Below are 23,884 nucleotides of genomic sequence, written 5' to 3'. Positions count from 1 at the left end.
CCAGGCTCAGCCCTGCTTAGCTTCAGTGGGCAACCGGTCTTGGGCTCCAGGGTGATAAGGCTGCCATCGAACATGCACAAAAGAACTGTGTAAAATTCCACCACTATTATGCCATATCTAGAATTACTCCTTTCTCCCCTCTGGAGGGTCCTGTTTGTCATAGGTAAAGCTGAACTACTGTTTGTTAAACTTTATTTGTTATGCTTTCAAGCACGCAAAACACAGCAGCCATTTTGGGTGTCCACTAGAGGTCTCACTTTCCCATATCGTCACCCCACTTCTGGGACTGCATTGCAAACTAGCCTTTATCTGGACTAATCACCATTCATTGCACACACCTGTCCCCACTCGCATTGTTAGCACCTATCTTTATATACCCAGTTTGTTTCTGTCATTGTTATGGAGTCCTTGTCTCATGTCACCCAGTTATTTTGTGTTTCCTTGTCAATGTTCATGTTTCTTGTTTTGGACTGCTCACCTGGATTTTGGCATTTTCCTGGCTGGATATATGATTTTGGATTACCCTAATAAACACTGCTATTGGATCTAACTGTTTGTGTGTGTTCCGTGACAGAAGGACTCCATCACACCTAGATCCAGCGGTGTGGGATTTTGAATCCTTTCCCCAGCCACCATGTAGGAGTGGAGGAGGAGACTCCTGAAATTAACCCCCTTCGTCAAAGGGGGTGTGAGGTGGGTGACCTGGCTCAAGTGTTTTGGATTATAGCAGTAGGGCTGGATTATAATGATGCAGCATTGAAGGAAATTTTTAATTACTGCCTTGATGACCCTCTGCCTCAGTGGAAAATGAAGGGGCTTGAAATCCTGGACTTTTGGTGCTTCCCCAAATACCTACACCATCGTTATCTATGGGATACATCGACCAAACCCATTTCCCAAAACACGATGGTCAACTCTACGCCTGTGCCTCCAGACACGATGGCCGACGCTACACCTGTGTGCCACCAGATGGCCACCAGCCCAGTGCCATTACTCAAGATGGCCGCCAGCCCAGCGCCACTGCACAAGATGGCCGCCATCCCATCGCCACTGTACAAGATAGCCACCAGCTCAGCACCACAAAGTCAAGCCACAGTTGATCTTTATGAGTCCAGTCTAATCGCTACCAATATTCCAGAACTTTATCACGTCTCAACAGATCATCCAGAATCTCATCACATCCTGTCTGTTGCACCCAGCAGTGTTCTCTCAGCCTGTTGTGTTGCTGTCAAGGAGACCGTTACTGCTGTGAAACCTCCAGAGATGGCAGAAACCGCTGCAGAACTTTTGCAGGTGTCAGTAGTACCCATCCATGAACTCTCGTCGTGTCCTGCCATGGCTATGGAGGCAGTCTATGAACTCATTGCCTGTCTTGTGACGGCCACGGAGACCATCCATGAACTCACCGCCTGCCCTGTCACGGTTATGGAGGCTGTTTGGTAACTCCCTAATCCCCTCATCATGACCACAGAGGCCGCCATTAACCTGTTCATGTTCTCTGTTTTAGTCCAGAAATCAACTGAAGATAAAAGAAGACATTAAATCTCTCAAGATCTCAGCAGAGGAGGATTTAACAACTCCACAAACAGCTTTACCAGCTTCACTTATTACTAACCAGACTGACTTTATTTCTGTTAGACATCTACAAAAGTTTTTATTGAGAATTAACAGAGGTTTAACTCTAATGTGTTTCACCATAACAGTGATTAGTGTTTTCATTAGTTGGGCTCTTAACTCTTATTGTATATTTTGTCTTTTTTTGGCCACTCTGACTGTGTGTTTGTTAAACACATTTGCAGCTTCAAAGAAAACTAGAGTGACATGATATCAAGTGACAGCTATTATCTGTTGATGATTTTCTAATCATCATAAAGTATGCAGGTTCATTTATTCTTTTTTTAATCTAAAAATTGTTTCGTTAATATACTCACATCACAAACTATGTGTTTCTGCAGCATGAAATACAGCAGCATTATAACAATCAGTTAAAATCTTTAAACAAACATGACCTGTTGGTGTTGCTGTTGGACAGTGTTTTCTCTACTTCCTGTTGGCCTTCTGTAGCTAATCATAGCTCTGTGTAGCTGTTTTTATTTTATATTTTTTTTCTCTATAATCTTTCTTACTATCACTGTCTGTTTGTTTGTTTTTTATATTGTAAAATATAACTTAATTCACACCATATTTCTGATATTATCGATCAATCTTATCAGATTAACTTTGATCGTTCACTCTTCCGTGACTGCAGTACACCTGCAAAGCGTTAGCACTCGTTAGTTTGTCATTAGCGTTTTCTTTTCTCCTCTCCTCTCTCACGCTGCAGTTTTCCACAAGTTCATCAAACAACCGCAGTAAGAATATTTAATCAAGCACGGTGAGTAATGGCTTCTCCTACAATTGTTATTTGCACCTCTTGCCACAAGTACAGTTTATCTATCTCTGTCGCTGATGAGGGATTCATGTGATAAATGCAGGGAAATAGTTAGGCTGACAGAGAAGATTTCAGAATTAGAGACACGCATCCAAACTTTAATTGAGGACAGTAAGAATGTTAGGGCTCTAGATATGGCTTTGGATGCGTCTAGCTCAGGGATTCCTGTACATTGTCCGGTTCCAGCAGAGCCCCTGCAGCAGGGCAACTGGGTGACGGTGAGGCAGCGTAGTCGTGGGTCAAAACACCACTCTTCTGTTCCGATCAAAACATTAAACAGGTTCTCCCCACTCAGTGACGCACCCACTGAGAAACCTGATGAAAGTGCTCTAGTTATTGGTGATTCTATTGTACGGAACGTGAATATAGAGACACCAGCCACCATAGTCAAATGTTTACCGGGAGCCAGAGCGCCTGACATCTTGGCAAATTTAAAAGTGCTGGCTAATGCTAAGCGTAAATACAGTAAGATTGTTATTCATGCCGGCGCTAATGATGTTCGACTTCGCCAGTCGGAGATCACTAAAAATAACTTTAAAGAGGTGTGTGAACTTGCAAGCACGATGTCAGACACTGTAATATGCTCTGGTCCCCTCCCTGCTTACCGTGGTGACGAGATGCATAGCAGATTGTCATCACTCAATGGCTGGATGTCTAAGTGGTGCCCACAGAATAACATAGGTTTCATAGACAATTGGACGAGCTTTTGGGGCAGACCTGACCTGTTTAAAAGAGATGGTCTTCATCCCTCCTGGGGTGGCGCCACTCTTCTGTTTAGAAATATGGCACATAGTCTTAGTGTTTATACTTGACTAACTGGGGCCCAGGTCAGGAAGCAGACAGACTGGCTAAACCGACCGTCTGCTAGCTGCCTCCCGTCACAGAGGTCAGTTAATTCTCAGCACATAGAGACTCTTTCACCTAGATATCACACTATAGAGACTGTGTCTGTTCCCCGAACTAGAAAATACAAAAAACGTCCAAACCAAGTTAAGGTTAACAATTTAATTGAGGTTCAACAAATAAAAAACAAATGCAATATGGATAAACAAATGATAAAGATTGGCTTATTGAATATCAGATCCATTTCTACGAAAACACTTTTTGTAAATAATACGATAACTGATCATAATATAGATGTGCTCTGTTTGACAGAAACCTGGCTAAAACCTGATGATTACATTATTTTAAATGAGTCCACCCCCCAAGATTATTGTTATAAACACGAGCCGCGTCTAAAAGGCAAAGGGGGAGGATTTGCTTCAATTTATAACAACGTTTACAGGATTTCTCAGAGGGCAGGCTTCAAGTATAACTCGTTTGAAGTAATGGTGCTTCATATAACATTATCCAGAGAAACCAATGTTAATAATAAATCCCCTGTTATGTTTGTACTGGCTACTGTATACAGGCCACCAGGGCACCATACAGACTTTATTAAAGAGTTTGGTGATTTTACATCCAAGTTAGTTCTGGCTGCAGATAAAGTCTTAATAGTTGGTGATTTTAATATCCATGTCGATAATGAAAAAGATGCATTGGGATCAGCATTTATAGACATTCTGAACTCTATTGGTGTTAGACAACATGTTTCAGGACCTACTCATTGTCGAAATCATACTCTAGATTTAATACTGTCACATGGAATTGATGTTGATAGTGTTGAAATTATTCAGCCAAGTGATGATATCTCAGATCATTATTTAGTTCTGTGTAAACTTCATATAGCCAAAATTGTAAATTCTACTTCTTGTTACAAGTATCGAAGAACCATCACTTCTACCACAAAAGACTGCTTTTTAAGTTATCTTCCTGATGTATCCGAATTCCTTAGCATATCCAAAACCTCAGAACAACTTGATGATGTAACAGAAACTATGGACTCTCTCTTTTCTAGCACTTTAAATACAGTTGCTCCTTTACGCTTAAGGAAGGTTAAGGAAAACAGTTTGACACCATGGTATAATGAGCATACTCGCACCCTAAAGAGAGCAGCCCGAAAAATGGAGCGCAGCTGGAGGAAAACAAAACTAGAGGTATTTCGTATTGCTTGGCGGGAAAGTAGCATATCCTATAGAAAAGCATTAAAAACTGCTAGATCTGATTACTTTTCTTCTCTTTTAGAAGAAAACAAACATAACCCCAGGTATTTATTCAATACAGTGGCTAAATTAACGAAAAATAAAGCCTCAAGAAGTGTTGACATTTCCCAACACCACAACAGTAATGACTTTATGAACTACTTTACTTCTAAAATCGATACTATTAGAGATAAAATTGCAACCATTCAGCCGTCAGCTACAGTATCACATCAGACAGTGCACTATAGACCCCCTGAGGAACAGTTCCACTCATTCTCTACTATAGGAGAGGAAGAATTGTATAAACTTGTTAAATCATCTAAACCAACAACATGTATGTTAGACCCTATACCATCTAAGCTCCTAAAAGAGGTGCTTCCAGAAGTCATAGGTCCTCTTCTGACTATTATTAATTCCTCATTGTCATTAGGATATGTCCCCAAAACCTTCAAACTGGCTGTTATTAAGCCTCTCATAAAAAAGCCACAACTTGACCCCAGAGAACTTGTTAATTATAGACCAATCTCGAATCTCCCTTTTCTGTCCAAGATACTAGAAAAGGTGGTATCCTCACAATTATATTCCTTCTTAGAGAATAATGGTATATGTGAGGATTTCCAGTCAGGATTTAGACCGTATCATAGTACTGAGACTGCTCTCCTTAGAGTTACAAATGATCTGCTCTTATCATCTGATCGTGGGTGTATCTCTCTATTAGTTTTATTGGATCTTAGTGCTGCATTTGACACAATTGACCACAACATTCTTTTGCATAGACTTGAACACTTTGTTGGCATCAGTGGAAGTGCATTAGCATGGTTTAAATCGTACTTATATGACCGCCATCAGTTCGTAGCAGTGAATGAAGATGTATCATATCGATCACAAGTGCAGTGTGGAGTACCTCAAGGCTCAGTACTAGGGCCGCTACTCTTCACGCTTTATATGTTACCCTTGGGAGATATCATCAGGAAACATGGTGTTAGTTTTCACTGTTATGCTGATGATACGCAGCTCTATATTTCCTCGCAGCCTGGTGAAACACACCAATTTGAAAAACTAATGGAATGCATAGTCGATATAAAAAATTGGATGACGAGTAATTTCTTACTGCTAAATTCAGAAAAAACAGAGGTGTTAATCATAGGGCCTAAAAACTCTGCTTATAATAAACTAGAACACTGTCTAAGACTTGATGGTTGCTCTGTCAATTCTTCGTCATCAGTTAGGAACCTAGGTGTGCTACTTGATCGCAATCTTTCCTTAGAAAGCCACGTTTCTAGCATTTGTAAAACTGCATTTTTCCATCTCAAAAATATATCTAAATTACGGCCTATGCTCTCAATGTCAAATGCAGAAATGTTAATCCATGCATTTATGACTTCAAGGTTAGACTATTGTAATGCTTTATTGGGTGGTTGTTCTGCACGCTTGGTAAACAAACTACAGCTAGTCCAAAATGCAGCAGCAAGAGTTCTTACTAGAACCAGGAAGTATGACCATATTAGCCTGGTCCTGTCCACACTGCACTGGCTCCCTATCAAACATCGTATAGATTTTAAAATATTGCTTATTACTTATAAAGCCCTGAATGGTTTAGCACCTCAGTATTTGAATGAGCTCCTTTTACATTATACTCCTCTACGTCCGCTACGTTCTCAAAACTCAGGCAATTTGATAATACCTAGAATATCAAAATCAACTGCGGGCGGCAGATCCTTTTCCTATTTGGCGCCTAAACTCTGGAATAACCTACCTAACATTGTTCGGGAGGCAGACACACTCTTGCAGTTTAAATCTAGATTAAAGACCCATCTCTTTAACCTGTCATACACATAACATACTGATATGCTTTTAATATCCAAATCCGTTAAAGGATTTTTAGGCTGCATTAATTAGGTAAACCGGAACCGGAGACACTTCACATAACACCGTACTTTCTACATCATTAGAAGAATGGCATCTACGCTAATATTTGTCTGTTTCTCTCTTGTTCCGAGGTCACCGTGGCCACGAGATCCAGTCTGTGTCCAGATCAGAGGGTCAGTGCAGTCACCTGGATCCAGTACGTATCCAGACCAGATGGTGGATCAGCACCTAGAAAGGACCTCTACTGCCCTGAAAGACAGCTGAGACCAGGACAACTAGAGCCCCAGATACAGATCCCCTGTAAAGACCTTGTCTCAGAGGAGCACCAGGACAAGACCACAGGAAACGGATGATTCTTCTGCCCAATCTGACTTTGCTGCAGCCTGGAATTGAACTACTGGTTTTCGTCTGGTCAGAGGAGAACTGACCCCCCAACTGAGCCTGGTTTCTCCCAAGGTTTTTTTCTCCATTCTGTCACCGATGGAGTTTGCTTAGTTGGGGTCACTTCATCTACAGCGATATCATTGACTTGATTGCAAATAAAAACAGACACTATTTCAACTGAACAGAGATGACATAACTGAATTCAATGATGAACTGCCTTCAACTATCATTTTGCATTATTGAGACACTGTTTTCCAAATGAATGTTGTTCAGTGCTTTGACGCAATGTATTTTGTTTAAAGCACTATATAAATAAAGGTGATTGATTGATGAGCTCAAAAAACTTAACCTATGACACACACACACACAGATATAAACAATCAGCACATGAATCTCAATAATGGTGACAATCAAAAATATTTAGATAAACTGATCAATTCAGAACTTCATTGAAAAGCTACTAAGTCACAACAAAAACAACAACAAAAAAATATAAGCAAATATTAAGATTTAAACAAAATAACAGGAAAATTCAGCTGCATAATTTATTCATGTTGCAATGCATGCTGGGAGTTGTGTACTATGCTAGTACCCAGCACGCATTGCAGCAAGGTACATTTCATTGTCACCATTGTTGAGATTCATGTGCTGATTGTTGATGTCTGTGTGTCATCATAGATTGACTTTTTCCCCATGCTTGTTAAAATCTTCTTATTGTTGTAATTGTCTTATTGATGCAATATTGCTGGATCTCATGCTGCAAAAACACATGGTCTGTGATGTGAATATATTAATTAAATAATTGTTAGATAAAAAGTAAATCAGCCTGCTTCATGAAGATTATAAAATCACCAACAGATAACCACCATCACCTGACCTCAAGTCTCTTTAGCTTTCTTTGAAGCCACAAATGTGTTTAACAAACACACCGTCACAGCAGCTAAAAAAGACAAAAGACAGAATAAGAGTTAAGAGCACAACTAATGGAAACACTAATCACTGTTATGGTGACACACATTAGAGTTAAACCTCTGTTAATTCTCAATAAAAAACTTTTGTAGATGTCTAACAGAAATAAAGTCAGTCTGGTTAGTAATAAGTGAAGCTGGTAAAGCTGTTTGTGGAGTTGTTTAATCCTCCTCTGCTGAGATCTTGAGAGATTTAATGTCTTCTTTTATCTGCAGTTGATTTCATCTAAGATTGTAGCTGAAGTCAGTTGTAGTTCTTATGTTTCTGCTTATCTCTTTTTCTCTTTTCTTTCCTTCAGTGATTCTGCTTGTTAACAGGCTTATTAAGGCTGAAATTACTTCATATTTAATATATACACAGATTTGGTGGCTCAGATAAGGTCCTGGTTAATTTCTTTACTCTTGGCTGACATGTGGCATTGCTATGGCCTGCTTGTGGCTCAAATCTGGCAAACAGGAGCAGTCCACCCAAGTGCCATCATTCCACGCTGCATGTGGGCCAGATCATCTTTCCACGGGTGCCAGATGTGGGCCGGATCTGGGCCGACACAATGTTACTATGTGGGACAATGAAATCTTGATCCAGAAAGACTGTCCACATAGTCATTTGTGCGCTATTCAACATTCTCCTGTGGAAATGCTGTGACATCCATCTCCATATTAATTTCTCCTGACTCAATCTCTAATGCAGCCACTTCCAGAATCTTAGCTTCTTTTGCTGCCGCTGCAAACTCCTTTTTATGCTGTAGAGATAACAGTTCAGATTCCAATTTAGCCTTTTCCAGCAGTACTTCTTTCTCTCTTTGGACAAATGTTGTACGTGGTCTTACTGTTTCCGCTTTACCCTTTCGAAAAAGAAGTTTATTCAAGTGTGCTATTAGTATACTTCTTTAAACTAAAAATAGGAAAGTATACTTTTAGTTTACTTTTTATATACTTCTCAGAAATGCTCTTTATGTACTTCTCAGAAAAATACTTGACTTATACTTACAAAAAGTCTAAATATATTTGAGCTATACTCCTAGAATCTGTGTTTTCCTTGTTTTATGGTAGACGGTGCTAGTATGCATCTTCTGTACAAAATTTTAAAACTACACAAGTGAAGAAGAAAAAACACTATCCAGCAGGCACAGTACATCAATGTGATGTCAGGAAGATGTTGGACTCCAACTTATCCAGCGTCAGTCAGACGTCATATTTTGGTTGAAAATTAAAGTCGAGTTGATGTCTAAACCCAACTTTGTTTGACGTCAAACTCCGACATCAGACAGTCGTTGAATTTTAGTTGGAATAAGCACCTCACTGCAAAAATTGGTGAAATGCATGGCAGCACATTAAATATCTCAAGATCTCAGCAGAGGAGGATTAAACAACTCCACAAACAGCATTACCAGCTTCACGTATTACTAACCAGACTGACTTTATTTCTGTCAGACGTCTACAAAAGCTCTTATTGAAAATAACAGGGGTTTAACTCTAATGTGTTTAATTTCCATAACAGCATAACAGTTAAACACCATAACAGTGATAAGTGTTTCCATTAGTTGAGCTCTTTACACTTATTATATGTTTTGGCTATTGTGGCTGGTGTGACAGTTTGTTTGTTGAGCACATTTGCAGCATCAAAAAAAGCTAAAGTGACATGAGATCAAGTGATGGCTGTTACCTGTTAATGGTTTTATAATCATCATGAAATTACCTGATTTGCTGATGTTTTTAATCTAACAATTATGTTGTTCCATTAGTACATTCATATTACAAACCCTGTGTTTCTGCCACATGAGATCTAGCGGTATTATAACAATCAGTTAAAATCTTTTAACAAACATGAGCTCAAAAAACTTAACCTACGGTGACAAACACAGACATCAACAATCAGAGTAAAAATCTCAAAAATAGTGTCATGCTTCATGCAGCAATGCATGCTGGGAGCCATGTGTTTTATACTATGGTGGCTCCCAGCATGCATTGCTGGATGAAGCATGTCACCATTGTTGAGATTCATATACTGATTATTGATGTCTATGTGTCACGAAAGCTTTTTCTCCCCAAAATGTATTTAAAAATAAAAATTAAGAATGTTTGATCTGAGGGAAGAAAGTATTGTCTCTTGAATAGTGTTCATTAACCCTTTAGGCGCCAGAGGTTTTTTCCTAAAACGTTCGATTTTGACATCTTAATTTCAAAAGGCTATATCTTAAAATTTATAAAAGATAGAGACTTTCTGTCAATTATAAAAATATTAAGGATGGCCCAATGTTTATGTAGGGATTTTATTTTCCCATCTAATTTGCATACTATGACGTCATATGGGGTGGTCATCTTGAATTATAGAATTTTCATGAAAAGTCACATATTTAAATGATAAAATGGAGCACTTCTTTCCCCCAAAAAAATTTCCCTCACCTTCTGTGTGCTATATTGCACAATACTGAATGCTCAGGTAAATAGTAAGCAGTAAACAAACTGTAAATCATTACTAATAAATGGTAGAAACAAACCGAATGCATGTAGCGGTTGGGATTTTCAATTTACTACATGCAGCAGGCACTCTGATTCCATGTATGGGGCACATATATATTACTCATATGACACACAAACACAAGTAGACAAGACCTGTTTAGTTCAAAAGCTATGCCCCGTGTCGCATCGCCTCTGCTTCTGCTATGAGCAGCGCGGCCAGATCTGCCTCGCGCACGCGCTGAATGTGCACAGCTCGGACTACTGTCAGTGTCATCGCCACTCCCACCTTGCCTCCTAACTGTCCTATGAATACTTCGACCTCATATAACATACCCAGTGGCATTAGACAAAGTCTCCACTACAATACTGTCGCCGCGATTGCGGAGTGGTGCGGTCAGAAGACCATTATACATGTCTAGCGCGGTAAAAATCTCCCGCCTCGTCCCCGCAACAAAAACTTGCCTGCTAATTTCACGATGAACACTCCGACCCTGGCAAACATTGTTCACACCTCTGACATTTGGCAAATGACCATTTATTTACATTGGGCAAAGGATTCACCATTTGTGCTTGGTGTAGGGCTATACTTTCACTTTCAATATCACCGTCATCTTCTGAATACAGATATTCCCCTTCAGAATCAGTGTCCGCGAATAAAAGTTCCAACACCTCATTGCGGCTTTATTGAAACTTTATTGATGCCACTAGATAATAATAATAATGAAAATAATAATAATCTAATGCCAATACTCGCTGACGTTGACAATATTGTTCAGATAAAATGGCTCACTCTCACACAAGCTCCGCTTTTTTTCGCACTGATTCAATGCGCTCTATCTCGAAGATTTTGTATAGGAGCATGGTGTTTTTTTCAGTCAGAGATGAAGTATTACATGTCTGCTATCTAGTGCAGGGGAGGTTGCATGAAATTTGACACCATATTTGACAAAATCGTCCGTTTTATTCAGTGCCGCATCTTGTCGAGTAAACTCGACCGTGGCGCCAAGAGGGTTAATAATAAATAACCACTTTGGGTCAATGACGATAAAAAAAATTTTCCTCAATCATTTTTCTTCCTGATGATGAAAACTATATCAGCTTGTTTACGGCTCTTTTTATAACAAATTATGCGTTTTGGTAAACACTATTTACAGGAACCACAAACTAATAGTCAAACTACCCAACTAAACCAAACACTGATCACAATAATGGTGACCAAATATTTTGAAATAAAACATCAACATCTAAACCTCACACTGTAAAAAAAATGTGCCGTTAAATAACAGTAATTTACTGGCAGCACACTGTAAAAAATTTTGCCGTTAAATAACAGTAATTTTCTGGCAGCAGGGGTGCCAGTAAAGTACTGTTAATTTACAGCTCTTAATCATTAATTTACCGCTCTTATTTTTTAACAGTATTTTACCGTAAATTCTACCATGGAAATTAACTCCACTCCACTGCTTCAAACAGTTCGAATTTTTAAAACTGGCATTCCTACGATGTTAGTACTATGAACTTATTTCATTTGAGTCCACTGAGAAGGAATATTTCTTACACTTAATGTGCAGTAATAAAGTAACTAAATACATGACTTTTACTCAAATCACTGCAGCTCATTGTCAGCTATAGCACACATGTATGTGCTGAAGTACTTAACACAGAGATCATCACTGTATCAGCGACTCCACATTTACTGTGTTTATATAAAGCAGCAGAAAATCAGAATTCGTGGCTCATCATTGACTGAAGCAAAGGCTCTACTCTCCAGCACAATGGTGAACAACCAAACTACATTAAACTAAACGATCTCTCTTGTGCAAACACACATTAATACAGTCAAGTTCAGTATTTACTCTCATTATCAGTGTATGACTTTGCCTAATTTTTTTTTCTATGGATGTTCACAAATATTTTAGTTAAATTAAATTTTTATTTTCATTTGGTAAATCTGAGGTTTACATTTTACAGTATATTACTGTTTTTCCTTGACTTAACGGCTACAAACTGTAGAAAAACACTTTTTTTGCTGGCAAACATTTATTTACGGCAAGAAACAGTTGAAAAACAGTCATTTACTGGCAGCAGGGGTGCCAGTAAATAACTGTTTTTCTACAGTTTGTTTCCTGTAAATTAATTACAGTTTATTACTGTTAAATTATGTTCAATGCTGTTTTTTCTTCATCTTAAATCTTTAACCCTTTAAACCCCACAAGAAAATCCTCAGTTTTAAATGAACACTTATAATGTGTGCACACTACAGAGTGTTAGAGTAACACCGAATCAGTGAAGTTAATGAGATAATTCGATGATTAATTGATGATTGAGCATTAGTGATGAACACCTGCAGAATCACTGAAGCAAAGAGAAACACAAGAACTACAAATTACTTCAACCACAGCCTTAGATGAAATCAACTGAATAAAAGAATACATCAAATCTCTCAAGATATGATTAAACAACTACTAAAACAGCTTCACCAGATTCACATTACTTACCAGACTGACTTTATTTCTGTCAGATGTCTACAGAAGAACTTATGGAGAGTTAAATAGGTTTAGGTGTTTTTTTCACTACCATGATGGAGATCAGTGTTTACTTCAGTTGGGCTCTTGAACGTGACTTTTCAACAATTAAGGTTTTTTTTTTTTTTACATGCTATAACAATGCGCCTTTGGAACCTGTTATAGCAAAACAAAAGTACACAGAAGAAAAAAAAATCTGATGTTGTTTATTGATTGACAAGAACAAATACTATTATTTCTGATCTAATCCCATGTCTCTTCTCTTATTGATACTACAGCATAAGAAGGAACACTGCTGAGCCATAAGTTATAAAAGACTGTTAAGAAAATTTCACTCATAATAAAAAAAAAAAACCTTTGCTGAAATTTAGACAGAAACATCAAGAATCAGCGTATGAATCACAGCAATGGTGACAATCCATAAAATAAATGAACAGATCAGTTCTGAACATCACAACACATGCTACTAAAACTTAAAACAAATGCAAAATGATAAGCACATAAGAATTCAAGAAAATAAGTGAACAATTCAGTGGCATAATTTATTCATGCCGCAATGCATGCTGGGAGTCATGGATGAGTTTTATCCTGTGCTGGTACCCAGCATGCATTGCATCATAAACCTTTTGATTGTCACCATTGTTGAGATTAATATGCTGATTGTTGATGTCTCTCTTTCAGTGTTGTGAGGACCGCTGCCCAAAATATTTAAAGCTCAAAAATCCATATCCAGATAATCACATTACCGTTCAATCTTATAAATTTGAAGAAACAAACAAAAGTGAAAAGTGTTATTCACTCACATATTTCAACACCAAATTATTATTTGACTATTATAACAACAAGTCAGTCTAGTAGATCATGCCTGACAGAAACAGTCATAATCACTTGACCATCAAGATTAATATTGCTGTAACAGATGCATCATAAAGATACAAATATAGCAATGAAACAAAAGTTGAAGTACAAAAGTCAAGGGTCAGGAGCCCAACTAAAGCAAACACTGATCTCCACAATGGTGATGCTAAACGAAACTAAGATTATCATCTACACCTCTGTAATTCTCAATAAGATCTTTTGATCTCTGATCTCTGATCTGATAGAAATAAAGTCAGTCTGGTTAGTAATGAGTGAAGTTGATAAAGCTGTTTGTTGATTGTTTAAATCTTCAGTTGATTTCATCTAAAGCTGTGGCTGAAGTCAGTTGTATTTCTTGTGTTTCTCTTGTGATTCTACTCGTTAACAGCAGCTGTTGATCATTGTCTGAATTCACTCATTAGTTTTCATTCTCTCTGTTAGGTGGACTATATTAGTAAACTCATGTAGGGAATAGTGAATGAGGGAGTAGGGTGTGATTTGAAACACAGCCGCTGAGTGTCGACTTTGAACGTTGTTAATTTACGATATATAGCAGCAGGCTACCTTCTCGAAAACGATGAATATTACCCAGAATGCACTGTTTTACTGAAAAACAGTATGTTACTGTCGAAATTTGGCCGTTTTTTTACAGCGATTTTTAACAGTGCAGGGTTGCCAGTAAAGTACTGTTAATTTACTGCTCTCAACCATTAATTTACCACTCTTAATATTTTTACAGTATTTTACCGTAAATTCTACTATGGAAATACACTGTTAAAAATTGCTGTAAAAAACGGCCAAATTTCGACAGTAACATACTGTTTTTCATTAAAACAGTGCATTCTGGGTAATATTCATCGTTTTCGAGAAGTAGCCTGCTGCTATATATTGTAAATTAACAACGTTCAAATTCGACACTCAGCGGCTGTGTTTCAAATCACACCCTACACCCTCATTCACTATTCCCTACATGAGTTTACTAATATAGTCCACCTGACAGACAGAATGAACACTAATGAGTGAATTCAGACAATGATCAACAGCTGCTGTTAATGAGTAGAATCACTGAAGAAAAAAAAACATAACAAGACAAACACATTAAATACAACTGACTTCAGCCACAGCCTTAGATGAAATCAACTGAAGATTTAAACGATCAACAAACAGCTTCACCAACTTCACACATTACTAACCAGACTGACATTATTTCTGTCAGATCAGAGAACAGAGATCAAAAGATCTTATTGAGAATTAAAGAGATTTAGATGATAATGTTACTGTTTCGTTTAGCGTCACCATTGTGGAGATCAGTATTTGCTTTAGTTGGGCTCCTGACCATTGACTTTTGCACTTTAAATTTTGTTTTATTGCTGTATTTGTATCTTTATGATGCATCTGTTACAGCAGTATTAATTTTGATAGTCAAGTGATTATGGTTGTTTCTAACAGGCATGATCTACTAGACTGACTTAGAGGGTTGTTATAATAATAAAATATTAATTTGGTGTTGAAATATTTGAGTGAATGACACTTCAATTTAGTAAGATTGAAAAGTAGTGTGATAACCAGTATTTATGGGTTTAACGACTAGTTTTAGTTAAAAAGTATTTCGGGCAGCAGTCCCCACAACACTCAAAGAGAGAAATCAACAATCAGCATATGAATCTCAACAATGGTGACAATCAAAAGGTTCATGATGCAATGCATGCTGGGTACCAGCACAGGATAAAACTCATCCATGATTCCCAGCATGCATTGCGGCATGAATAAATTATGCCCCTGAATTGTTCACTTATTTTCTTGAATTCTTATGTGCTTATAATTTTGCATTTGTTTTAAGTTTTAGTAGCATGTGTTGTGATGTTCAGAACTGATCTGTTGATTTATTTTGTGGATTGTCACCATTGTTGTGATTCATACGCTGATTCTTGATATTTCTGTCTAAATTTCAGCAAAGGTTTTTTTTATTTATTATGAGTGACATTTTCTTAACAGTCTTTCATAACTTATGGCTCAGCAGTGTTCCTTCTCATGCTGTAGTATCAATATTCAATAAGAGAAGAGACACGGGATTAGATCAGAAATAATAGTATTTGTTCTTGTCAATCTATAAACAACAATATCAGATTTTTTTTCTTCTGTGTACTTTTGTGTTGCTATAACAGGTTCCAAAGGCGCATTGTTACAGCATGAAAAAAAAAAAAAAACTTTAGTTGTTGAAAAGTCACGTTCAAGAGCCCAACTAAAGTAAACACTGATCTCCATCATGGTAGTGAAAAAAACACCTAAACCTATTTAACTCTCCATAAGTTCTTCTGTAGACATCTGACAGAAATAAAGTCAGTCTGGTTAGTAATGTGAATCTGGTGAAGCTGTTTTAGTAGTTGTTTAATCAGATCTTGAGAGATTTGATGTATTCTTTTATTCAGTTGATTTCATTTAAGGCTGTGGCTGAAGTCATTTGTAGTTCTTGTGTTTCTCTTTCCTTCAGTGATTCTGCAGGTGTTTATCACTAATGCTCAATCATCAATTAATCACATAATTATCTCATTAACTTCACTGATTCAGTGTTACTCACTCTGTAGTGTGCACACATTATAAGTGTTCATTTAAAACTGAGGATTTTCTTGTGGGGTTTAAAGGGTTAAAGATTTAAGATGAAGAAAAAACAGAATGAAACATAATTTAACAGTAATAAACTGTAATTAATTTACAGGAAACAAACTGTAAAAAAACAGTTATTTACTGGCACCCCTGCTGCCAGTAAATAACTGTTTTTCTACTGTTTCTTGCCGTAAATTAATGGTTGCCAGCAAAAAAGAAAGTGTTTTTCTACAGTTTTTGCCGTCAAGTCAAGGAAAAACAGTAATATACTGTAAAATGTAAACGTCAGATTTACCAAATGAAAAATAAGTTAATTTAACTAAAATATTTGTGAACATCCATAGAAAAAAAATTTGGCAAAGTCATACACTGATAATGAGAGTAAATACTGAACTTGACTGTATTAATGTGTGTTTGCACAAGAGAGATCGTTTAGTTTAATGTAGTTTTGTTGTTCACCATTGTGCTGTAGAGTAGAGCCGGTGCTTCAGTCAATGATGAGCCACATATTCTGATTTTCTGCTGCTTTATATAAAGGCAGTAAATGTGGAGTCACTGATAGAGTGATGATCTCTGTGTTAAGTACTTCAGCACATACATGTGTAATACAGCTGACAATGAGCTGCAGTGATTTGAGTAAAAGTCATGTATTTAGTTACTTTATTACTGCACATTAAGTGTAAGAAATATTCCTTCTCAGTGGACTCAAATGATATAAGTTCATAGTACTAACATCGTAGGAATGCTAGTTTAAAAACTCGAACTGTTTGAAGCAGTGGGAGTGGAGTTAATTTCCATGGTAGAATTTACGGTAAAATACTGTTAAAAAATAAGAGTGGTAAATTACTGGTTAAGAGCTGTAAATTAACAGTACTTTACTGGCACCCCTGCTGCCAGAAAATTACTGTTATTTAACGGCAAATTTTTTTACAGTGTACAGTTTGTTGCCGTTAAGTCAAGGAAAAACAGTAATATACTGTAAAATGTAAATGTCAGATTTACCAAATGAAAAAAAGTTAATTCAACTAAAATATTTGTGAACATCCATACAAAAAAAGTTATGCAAAGTCATACACTGATAATGAGAGTAAATACTGAACTTAGGTGTATTAATGTGTTTTCACAAGAGAGATCTGTTAGTTTAATGCAGTTTTGTTGTTCACCATTGTGCTGGAGAGTAGACCCTGTGCTTCAGTCAATGATGAGCCACAATTTTTGATACTTTATATAAAGACGTTGATACAGTGGTGATCTCTGTGTTAAGTACTTCAGCACATACACGTGTGTTATAGCTGACAATTAACTGCAGTGGTTAAAGTCATGCATTTAGCTTCTTTACTACTACACATTAAGTGTTTGCATTTTTATATTAAGAAATATTCCTTCTCAGTGGACTCAAATGGAATAAGTTCATAGTACTAACATCATAGGAATGCTAGCTTTTAAACTCGAACTGCTTGAAGCAGTGGGAGTGGAGTTAATTTGCATGGTATAATTTACGGTAAAATATTGTAAAAAAAAAAAAATAAGAGTGGTAAATTAATGGTTCAAAGCTGTAAATTAACAGTACTTTACTGGCGCCCCTGCTGCCAGTAAATTACTGTTATTTAACGGCACAATTTTTTACTGTGTAACTCCACTCCCACTGCTTCGGGTTTAAAAACTAGCATTCCTACGATGTTAGTACTATGAACTTCTTTCAGTTGAGTCCACTGAGAATGAATATTTCTTAATATAAAACTGCAAACACTTAATGTGTAATAGTGAAGTAACTAAATGCATGATTTTACTCAAATCACTGCAGCTCACACGTATGTGCTGAAATACTTAACACAGAGATAACCACTGTATCAGGAGAATCCAAACTCACTGTCTTTATGTAAAGCAGCAAAAGATCAGAATTCGTGGCTCATCATTAACTGAAGCACAGGCTCTACTCTCCAGAACAATGGTGAACAACAAAACTGCATTAAACTAACAGATCTCTCTTGTGCAAACACACATTAATACAGCTGAGTTCAGTATTTACTCTCATTATCAGTGTATGACTTTGCATAACTTTTTTTGTATGGATGTTCACAAATATTTTAGTTGAATTAAATTTTTTTCATTTGGTAAATCTGACATTTACATTTTACAGTATATTACTGTTTTTCCTTGACTTAACGGCAACAAACTGTAGAAAAACACTTTTTTTGCTGGCAACCATTAATTTATGGCAACAAACTGTAGAAAAACAGTTATTTACTGGCAGCAGGGGTGCCAGCGAATAACTGTTTTTCTACAGTTTGTTTCCTGTAAATTAATTACAGTTTATTACTGTTAAATTATGTTTCATGCTGTCTTTAACCCTTTAAACCCCACAACAAAATCCTCAGTTTTAAGTGAACACTTATAATGTATACACACTACAGAGTGTTTGAGTAACACTGAATTAGTGAAGTTAATGAGATAATTCTGTGATTAATTCATGATTGAGCATTAGTGAACACCTGCTATTAACAAACAGAATCACTAGGAAAGAGAAACACAAGAACTACAAATGACTTCAGCCACAGCCTTGAATTCATCAAATTTCTCAAGATCTGATTAAACAATTCCTAAAACAGCTTCACCAGATTCACATTATTAACCAGACTGACTTTATTTCTGTCAGACGTCTACGGATCTTATTGAGAGTTAAATAGGTTAAGGTATTTTTTTATTCACTACCATGATGGAGATCAGTGTTTACTTTAGTTGGGCTCTTGAACCTGACGTTTCAACAACTAAGGTTTTTTTTTTCTTACATGCTGTAACAATGCATCTTTGGGACTTGTTATAAAAAAAAAAATCTACAGAAGAAATAAATCTGGTATTGTTGTTTATAGATTGACAAGAACAAAAACTATTATTTCAGATTCAATTCTGTGTCTCTTCTCTTATTGAATATTGACATTACATCAAAATATGAAACACTGCTGAGCCTTAAGTTATGAAAGACTGTTAAGAAAATTTTACTCAAAAAAAAAACCTGCGCTGATATTTAGACAGAAACATCAAGAATCAGTGTATGAATCACAACAATGATGACAATCCACAAAATAAAGAAACAGATAAGTTCTAAACTTTACAAAACATGCTACTAAAACTTAAGACAATAGCAAAATTATAAGCATTATAAGAATTCAAGAAAATAAGTGAACAATTCAGCATCATAATTTATTCATGCCGCAATGCATGCTGGGAGTCATGGATGAGTTTTATCCTGTGCTGGTACTAGTGATGGTAAGATGAAGCCTCATGAAGCATTAAGATTTTCAGACAAGTGGTTCACAAAAGGGTTAATTTCTGGAAACTTACTTTGCTCACAATACCACCTGGTGGCCAAAAAAGCAGATTGTAAAACAAGCAGATATATTACAGACAGAGGTGTAAAGTCCAGGGGTCAGAAAGTAAAAGTCCTGCCATATTTTTGTTCCACCCATGAACTCAGCAGCTGATTTCACCAGAGGAGGAACCAAGTCATTCCTTTCAAGTCACACACTAGTCTAGTCAAATCCCAAGTCCTCAAAGAGTCAAAGTCAATGAGATAATTAAGAGACTAATTAAATGATGATTGTGCATTAGTGATGAACACCTGCCATTATTGTGCATTACAGAGGATCAGATGATGATGTTTTATTGGTTAAAATGATGCCACCATCATGGAGATCAGTGTTTGCTTCAGTTGGGCTCTTGACCTTTGGCTTCTTGTGTTAAATGTTTCTCTGCAAAAGTACATGTGTTGTTATGAAGCAGCACGCTCATAGAGCTACAGCAAACTCTTACTAGCTGCTTTTCCATGATGACGTAGTTATTATTTCCCCCCCAAAAAAAATTATTTCAATTAACATATGTCCACTTTTTAAATAACCTACATTGTGGAACTGCCACATGCAAGTGAACTGTTGGTTTAATATCAATAATTAATTTGAAATATGATGTATGTAATGCATATACATTTTTGAAACCTTGTTTTAATAAGACACACAGACATTATGACCCAGCATATGAATCTCAAAAATGGTGACAACCAACAAAACGCTTCAAGCTGAAGTGCATGCTGGGTAACACCATAGTAAAAAAAACTCCCATCATGCACTGTAGCATGAATAATTATTGTAACCACTGTTGAGGATCATATGATAAATGCTCATGTCTAAAATCCTGAGCTGGTACAATTTGTTTTCCTTCAATATTTAAGCATTATAATAATATTTGTTTAATAGGACTTTTATTGTAGTTCAGTAATAGCTGAACATCATGTAACAATCCAAAGAGAGACACTCTCATGAAGGTCATTTAAAAGTTTTACTTGATAAAAGGGCAGTTTAATTTGCTGTTTTCAAGCTTTTAACTCAGCAATGTGTTAATATTTACCATGTAACACAACCGCAAGTGTTTAAAAGAAAATGACTTTGAATTATTAAAAGGGTCAAGAGCCCAACTAAAGAACACATTGATCTCCATGATGGTTGCATCATTTTAAACAATAAATCATCCGATCTTCTGTTATTCTCAATAACAGCAGGTGTTCATCACTAATGCACAATCATCATTTAATTATTCACCTAATTATCTCACTAACTTGAACTCTTTTAGAACTTGGTATTTAACTTGAGACTCGTTTGTGACTTGAAAGGAATGACTTGGTTCCTCCTCTGGTGAAATCAGCTGCTGACTTCATAAGTGGAACAAAAATATAGCATGAATTTTACTTTCTGACCCCTGGTCTTCTAATATATCTGCTTGTTTTTACACTTGTTGGCCACCAGGTGGTATTCTGAGCAAATTTAGTTTCCAGAAATAAACCCTTTTGTGAACCACTTGGCTGAAAAGCTTAAAGCTTCATGAGGCCTCATCTTCCCATCACTAGCTGGTACCCAGCATGCACTGCATCATGAACCTTTTGATTGTCACCATTGTTGAGATTCATATGCTGATTTTTCATGTCTCTCTTTGAGTGTTATCGACACTGCTGCCCAAAATATTTAAAACTCAAACTGTCTTTAAATCCATATGTTCTGGTTGTTACATTACTGTTCAATCTTATAAAATTGAATAAACAAAAATGTTGAATCTCTCTCACATATTTCAACACCAAATTAAAATTTGAGTACTACAGCAACACTTTAAGTCAGTCTAGTAGATAATGCCTGACAGAAAGAGCCATAATCACTTCACTATCAATATTAATATTGTTGTAACAGATGTATCATAAAGATACAAATACAGCAATGAAACAAAACTTAAAGTACAAAAGTCAAGGGTCAGGAGCCCAACTAAAGCAAACACTGATCTCCACAATGATGAGGTCAAACGAAACAGTAACAATATCATCTAAATCTCTGTAATTCTCAATAAGATCTTTTGATTTCTAATATCTGATCTGACAGAAATAAAGTCAGTCTGGTTAGTCAATCAATCACCTTTATTTATATAGTGCTTTAAACAAAATACATTGATTACTTGTGTACATTGCGTCAAAGCACTGAACAACATTCATTTGGAAAACAGTGTCTCAATAATGCAAAATGATAGTTAAAGGCAGTTCATCATTGAATTCAGTTATGTCATCTCTGTTCAGTTTAAATAGTGTCTGTTTTTATTTGCAATCAAGTCAATGATATCGCTGTAGATGAAGTGACCCCAACTAAGCAAGCCAGAGGCGACAGCGGCAAGGAACCGAAACTCCATCGGTGACAGAATGGAGAAAAAAACCTTGGGAGAAACCAGGCTCAGTTGGGGGCCAGTTCTCCTCTGACCAGACGAAACCAGTAGTTCAATTCCAGACTGCAGCAAAGTCAGATTGTGCAGAAGAATCATCTGTTTCCTGTGGTCTTGTGGTTAGTAATGAGTGAAGTTGGTAAAGCTGTTTGTTGATTGTTTAAATCTTCAGATGATTTCATCTAAGACTGTGACTGAAGTCAATTGTAGTTCATGTGTTTGTCTTGTTTTTTTCTTCATTGATTCTACTCGTTAACAGCAGCTGTTGATCAGTATCTAAATTCACTCATTAGTGTTCATTCTCTCTGTCAGGTGGACTATATTAGTAAACTCGTGTAGGGAATAGTGAATGAGGGTGTAGAGTGTGATTTGAAACACAGCCGCTGAGTGTCGACTTTGAACGTTGTTAATTTATGATATATAGCAGCAGGCTACCTTCTCAAAAATGATGAATATTACCCAGAATGCACTGTTTTAATGAAAAACAGTATGTTACTGTCGAAATTTGGCCATTTTTTTACAGCGATTTTTAACAGTGCAGTTAATTCTCAAAAATAACTTCTGTGGACATCTGACAGAAATAAAAACAAATTGGTTAGTAATAAGTGTAGCTGGTAATATGTGTACTGCCATGCATTTCACAGTTTTTTATGTTCATTTTTTTTTTAGGGGGGGGTGTTTATTCGAGCCAAAATTCAGCATCTGCCCAATGTTGGAGCTTGACAAATACACAGCAAAAAATCCAGAGTGAAATTAACTCTGCTGGGAGTACATGTGACCACACTCAAGAGTGTGAAAGTGTTAAAAGAGGAGTGTTAAATTAACACTGAAGCAGAGTTAAAGTTAATGAGATAATTAAGTGATTCTTTGAGTGATGATTGACCGTTATTGTTGAGACCTGATGTTAACATGAAGAATCAACAAAGATGAAAATCACTATTTTTATGTCACCATTATAGTGGTCAGTGTTTGCTCTAGTTGGGTTCTTGAGCCTTATGTTTTTAAAGTCAGACTTTGTTTAGCTGTTACAAATAGTAATGAACAGACAAGAAAAAAATCTAAATATGGATGTTTGACCTTAATCACCCAACTCAATTAAAGCCTAAACAGATTTGGTTGATCTCCTTGATTATAACAACCCTGTGATTGTACAGTACCCACTAATTAAAATGATTTTTTTGAAAGTTGTTCTGATAATTAAAAAAAGCTTGTATTAGACACACACATACATCAAAAATTAGTGTAGGAATCTCAACAATGGTGACAAACAGCGTATTCAGAAAAACAGAACAACTCTAAACATTAGAAACCAAACTATTAAAAGTAACAAAAAAAAAAAAAATAGATTAGTGAGAATAAAGGAAATTACTGAAACAATTATGCTAATAATTTATTCATGCAGCAATGCATCATGGGAGTCATGGATGAATTTTGATAGGTGGCACCCAGAATGCACTTCAATATGCTTTTTGGATTTTCGCCATTGTTGAGATTCACAAGTTGATTCTTGATGTTTGCATGTCTAACGGAAAGACTCTTTTGAAAGATTTTTGAACAACTTTTAAGAAATTAGATTGTATTTAAAATGCTGGAAATACTTTGTTGAAGATTCATAGGGCTGCAATAATTAACAGTGTAATTTTAACCCAGTAGTTCAGGAATAACAATAGTCTTTGCTTGTCCATCAGTTTTATAACTGTTATAACAGCCAATTAAAATCTGACTTTAACATTTTGGGGTAAAGAGCCCAACTAAAGCAAACACTGACCACTATAATGGTGACACCATTAAAAAAAGTGATTTTCATCTTTGTTGATTCTGCATGTTAACACCAGGTCTCGTCAATAATGGTCAATCATCACTCAATTAATCACTCAATTAAACACTTAATTATCTCATTAACTTTAACTCAGCTTCAGTGTTATTTTAACACTTTCACACTCTTGAGTGTGG

The 23,884-nt window shown here is 36.4% G+C and overlaps 1 protein-coding gene across 1 annotated transcript; it reads left to right on the top strand.

Moving 5' to 3' along the window:
• LOC113100643 (uncharacterized) lies at window positions 1–1,495 on the top strand. Its single transcript, XM_026265268.1, has 2 exons — window positions 1–693; window positions 802–1,495. The coding sequence occupies exon 2, from the start codon at window positions 808–810 to the stop codon at window positions 1,441–1,443; it is 636 nt and encodes a 211-aa protein (XP_026121053.1). The 5' UTR covers window positions 1–693; window positions 802–807; the 3' UTR covers window positions 1,444–1,495.
• Window positions 1,496–23,884: the final 22,389 nt, after the last annotated feature.

This window comes from Carassius auratus, unplaced genomic scaffold, assembly GCF_003368295.1.
Source record: "Carassius auratus strain Wakin unplaced genomic scaffold, ASM336829v1 scaf_tig00217318, whole genome shotgun sequence".
In the NCBI taxonomy this organism is placed as follows: Eukaryota; Metazoa; Chordata; class Actinopteri; order Cypriniformes; family Cyprinidae; genus Carassius; species Carassius auratus.
Note: the sequence above shows the minus strand (reverse complement) of the source record. Positions and strands in the feature narration are given on the sequence as shown.

Bases quoted from the DNA above. Each gene is read 5' to 3' on its own strand.
- LOC113100643 (XM_026265268.1), top strand. From the start codon at position 808: ATGAAGGGGCTTGAAATCCTGGACTTTTGGTGCTTCCCCAAATACCTA.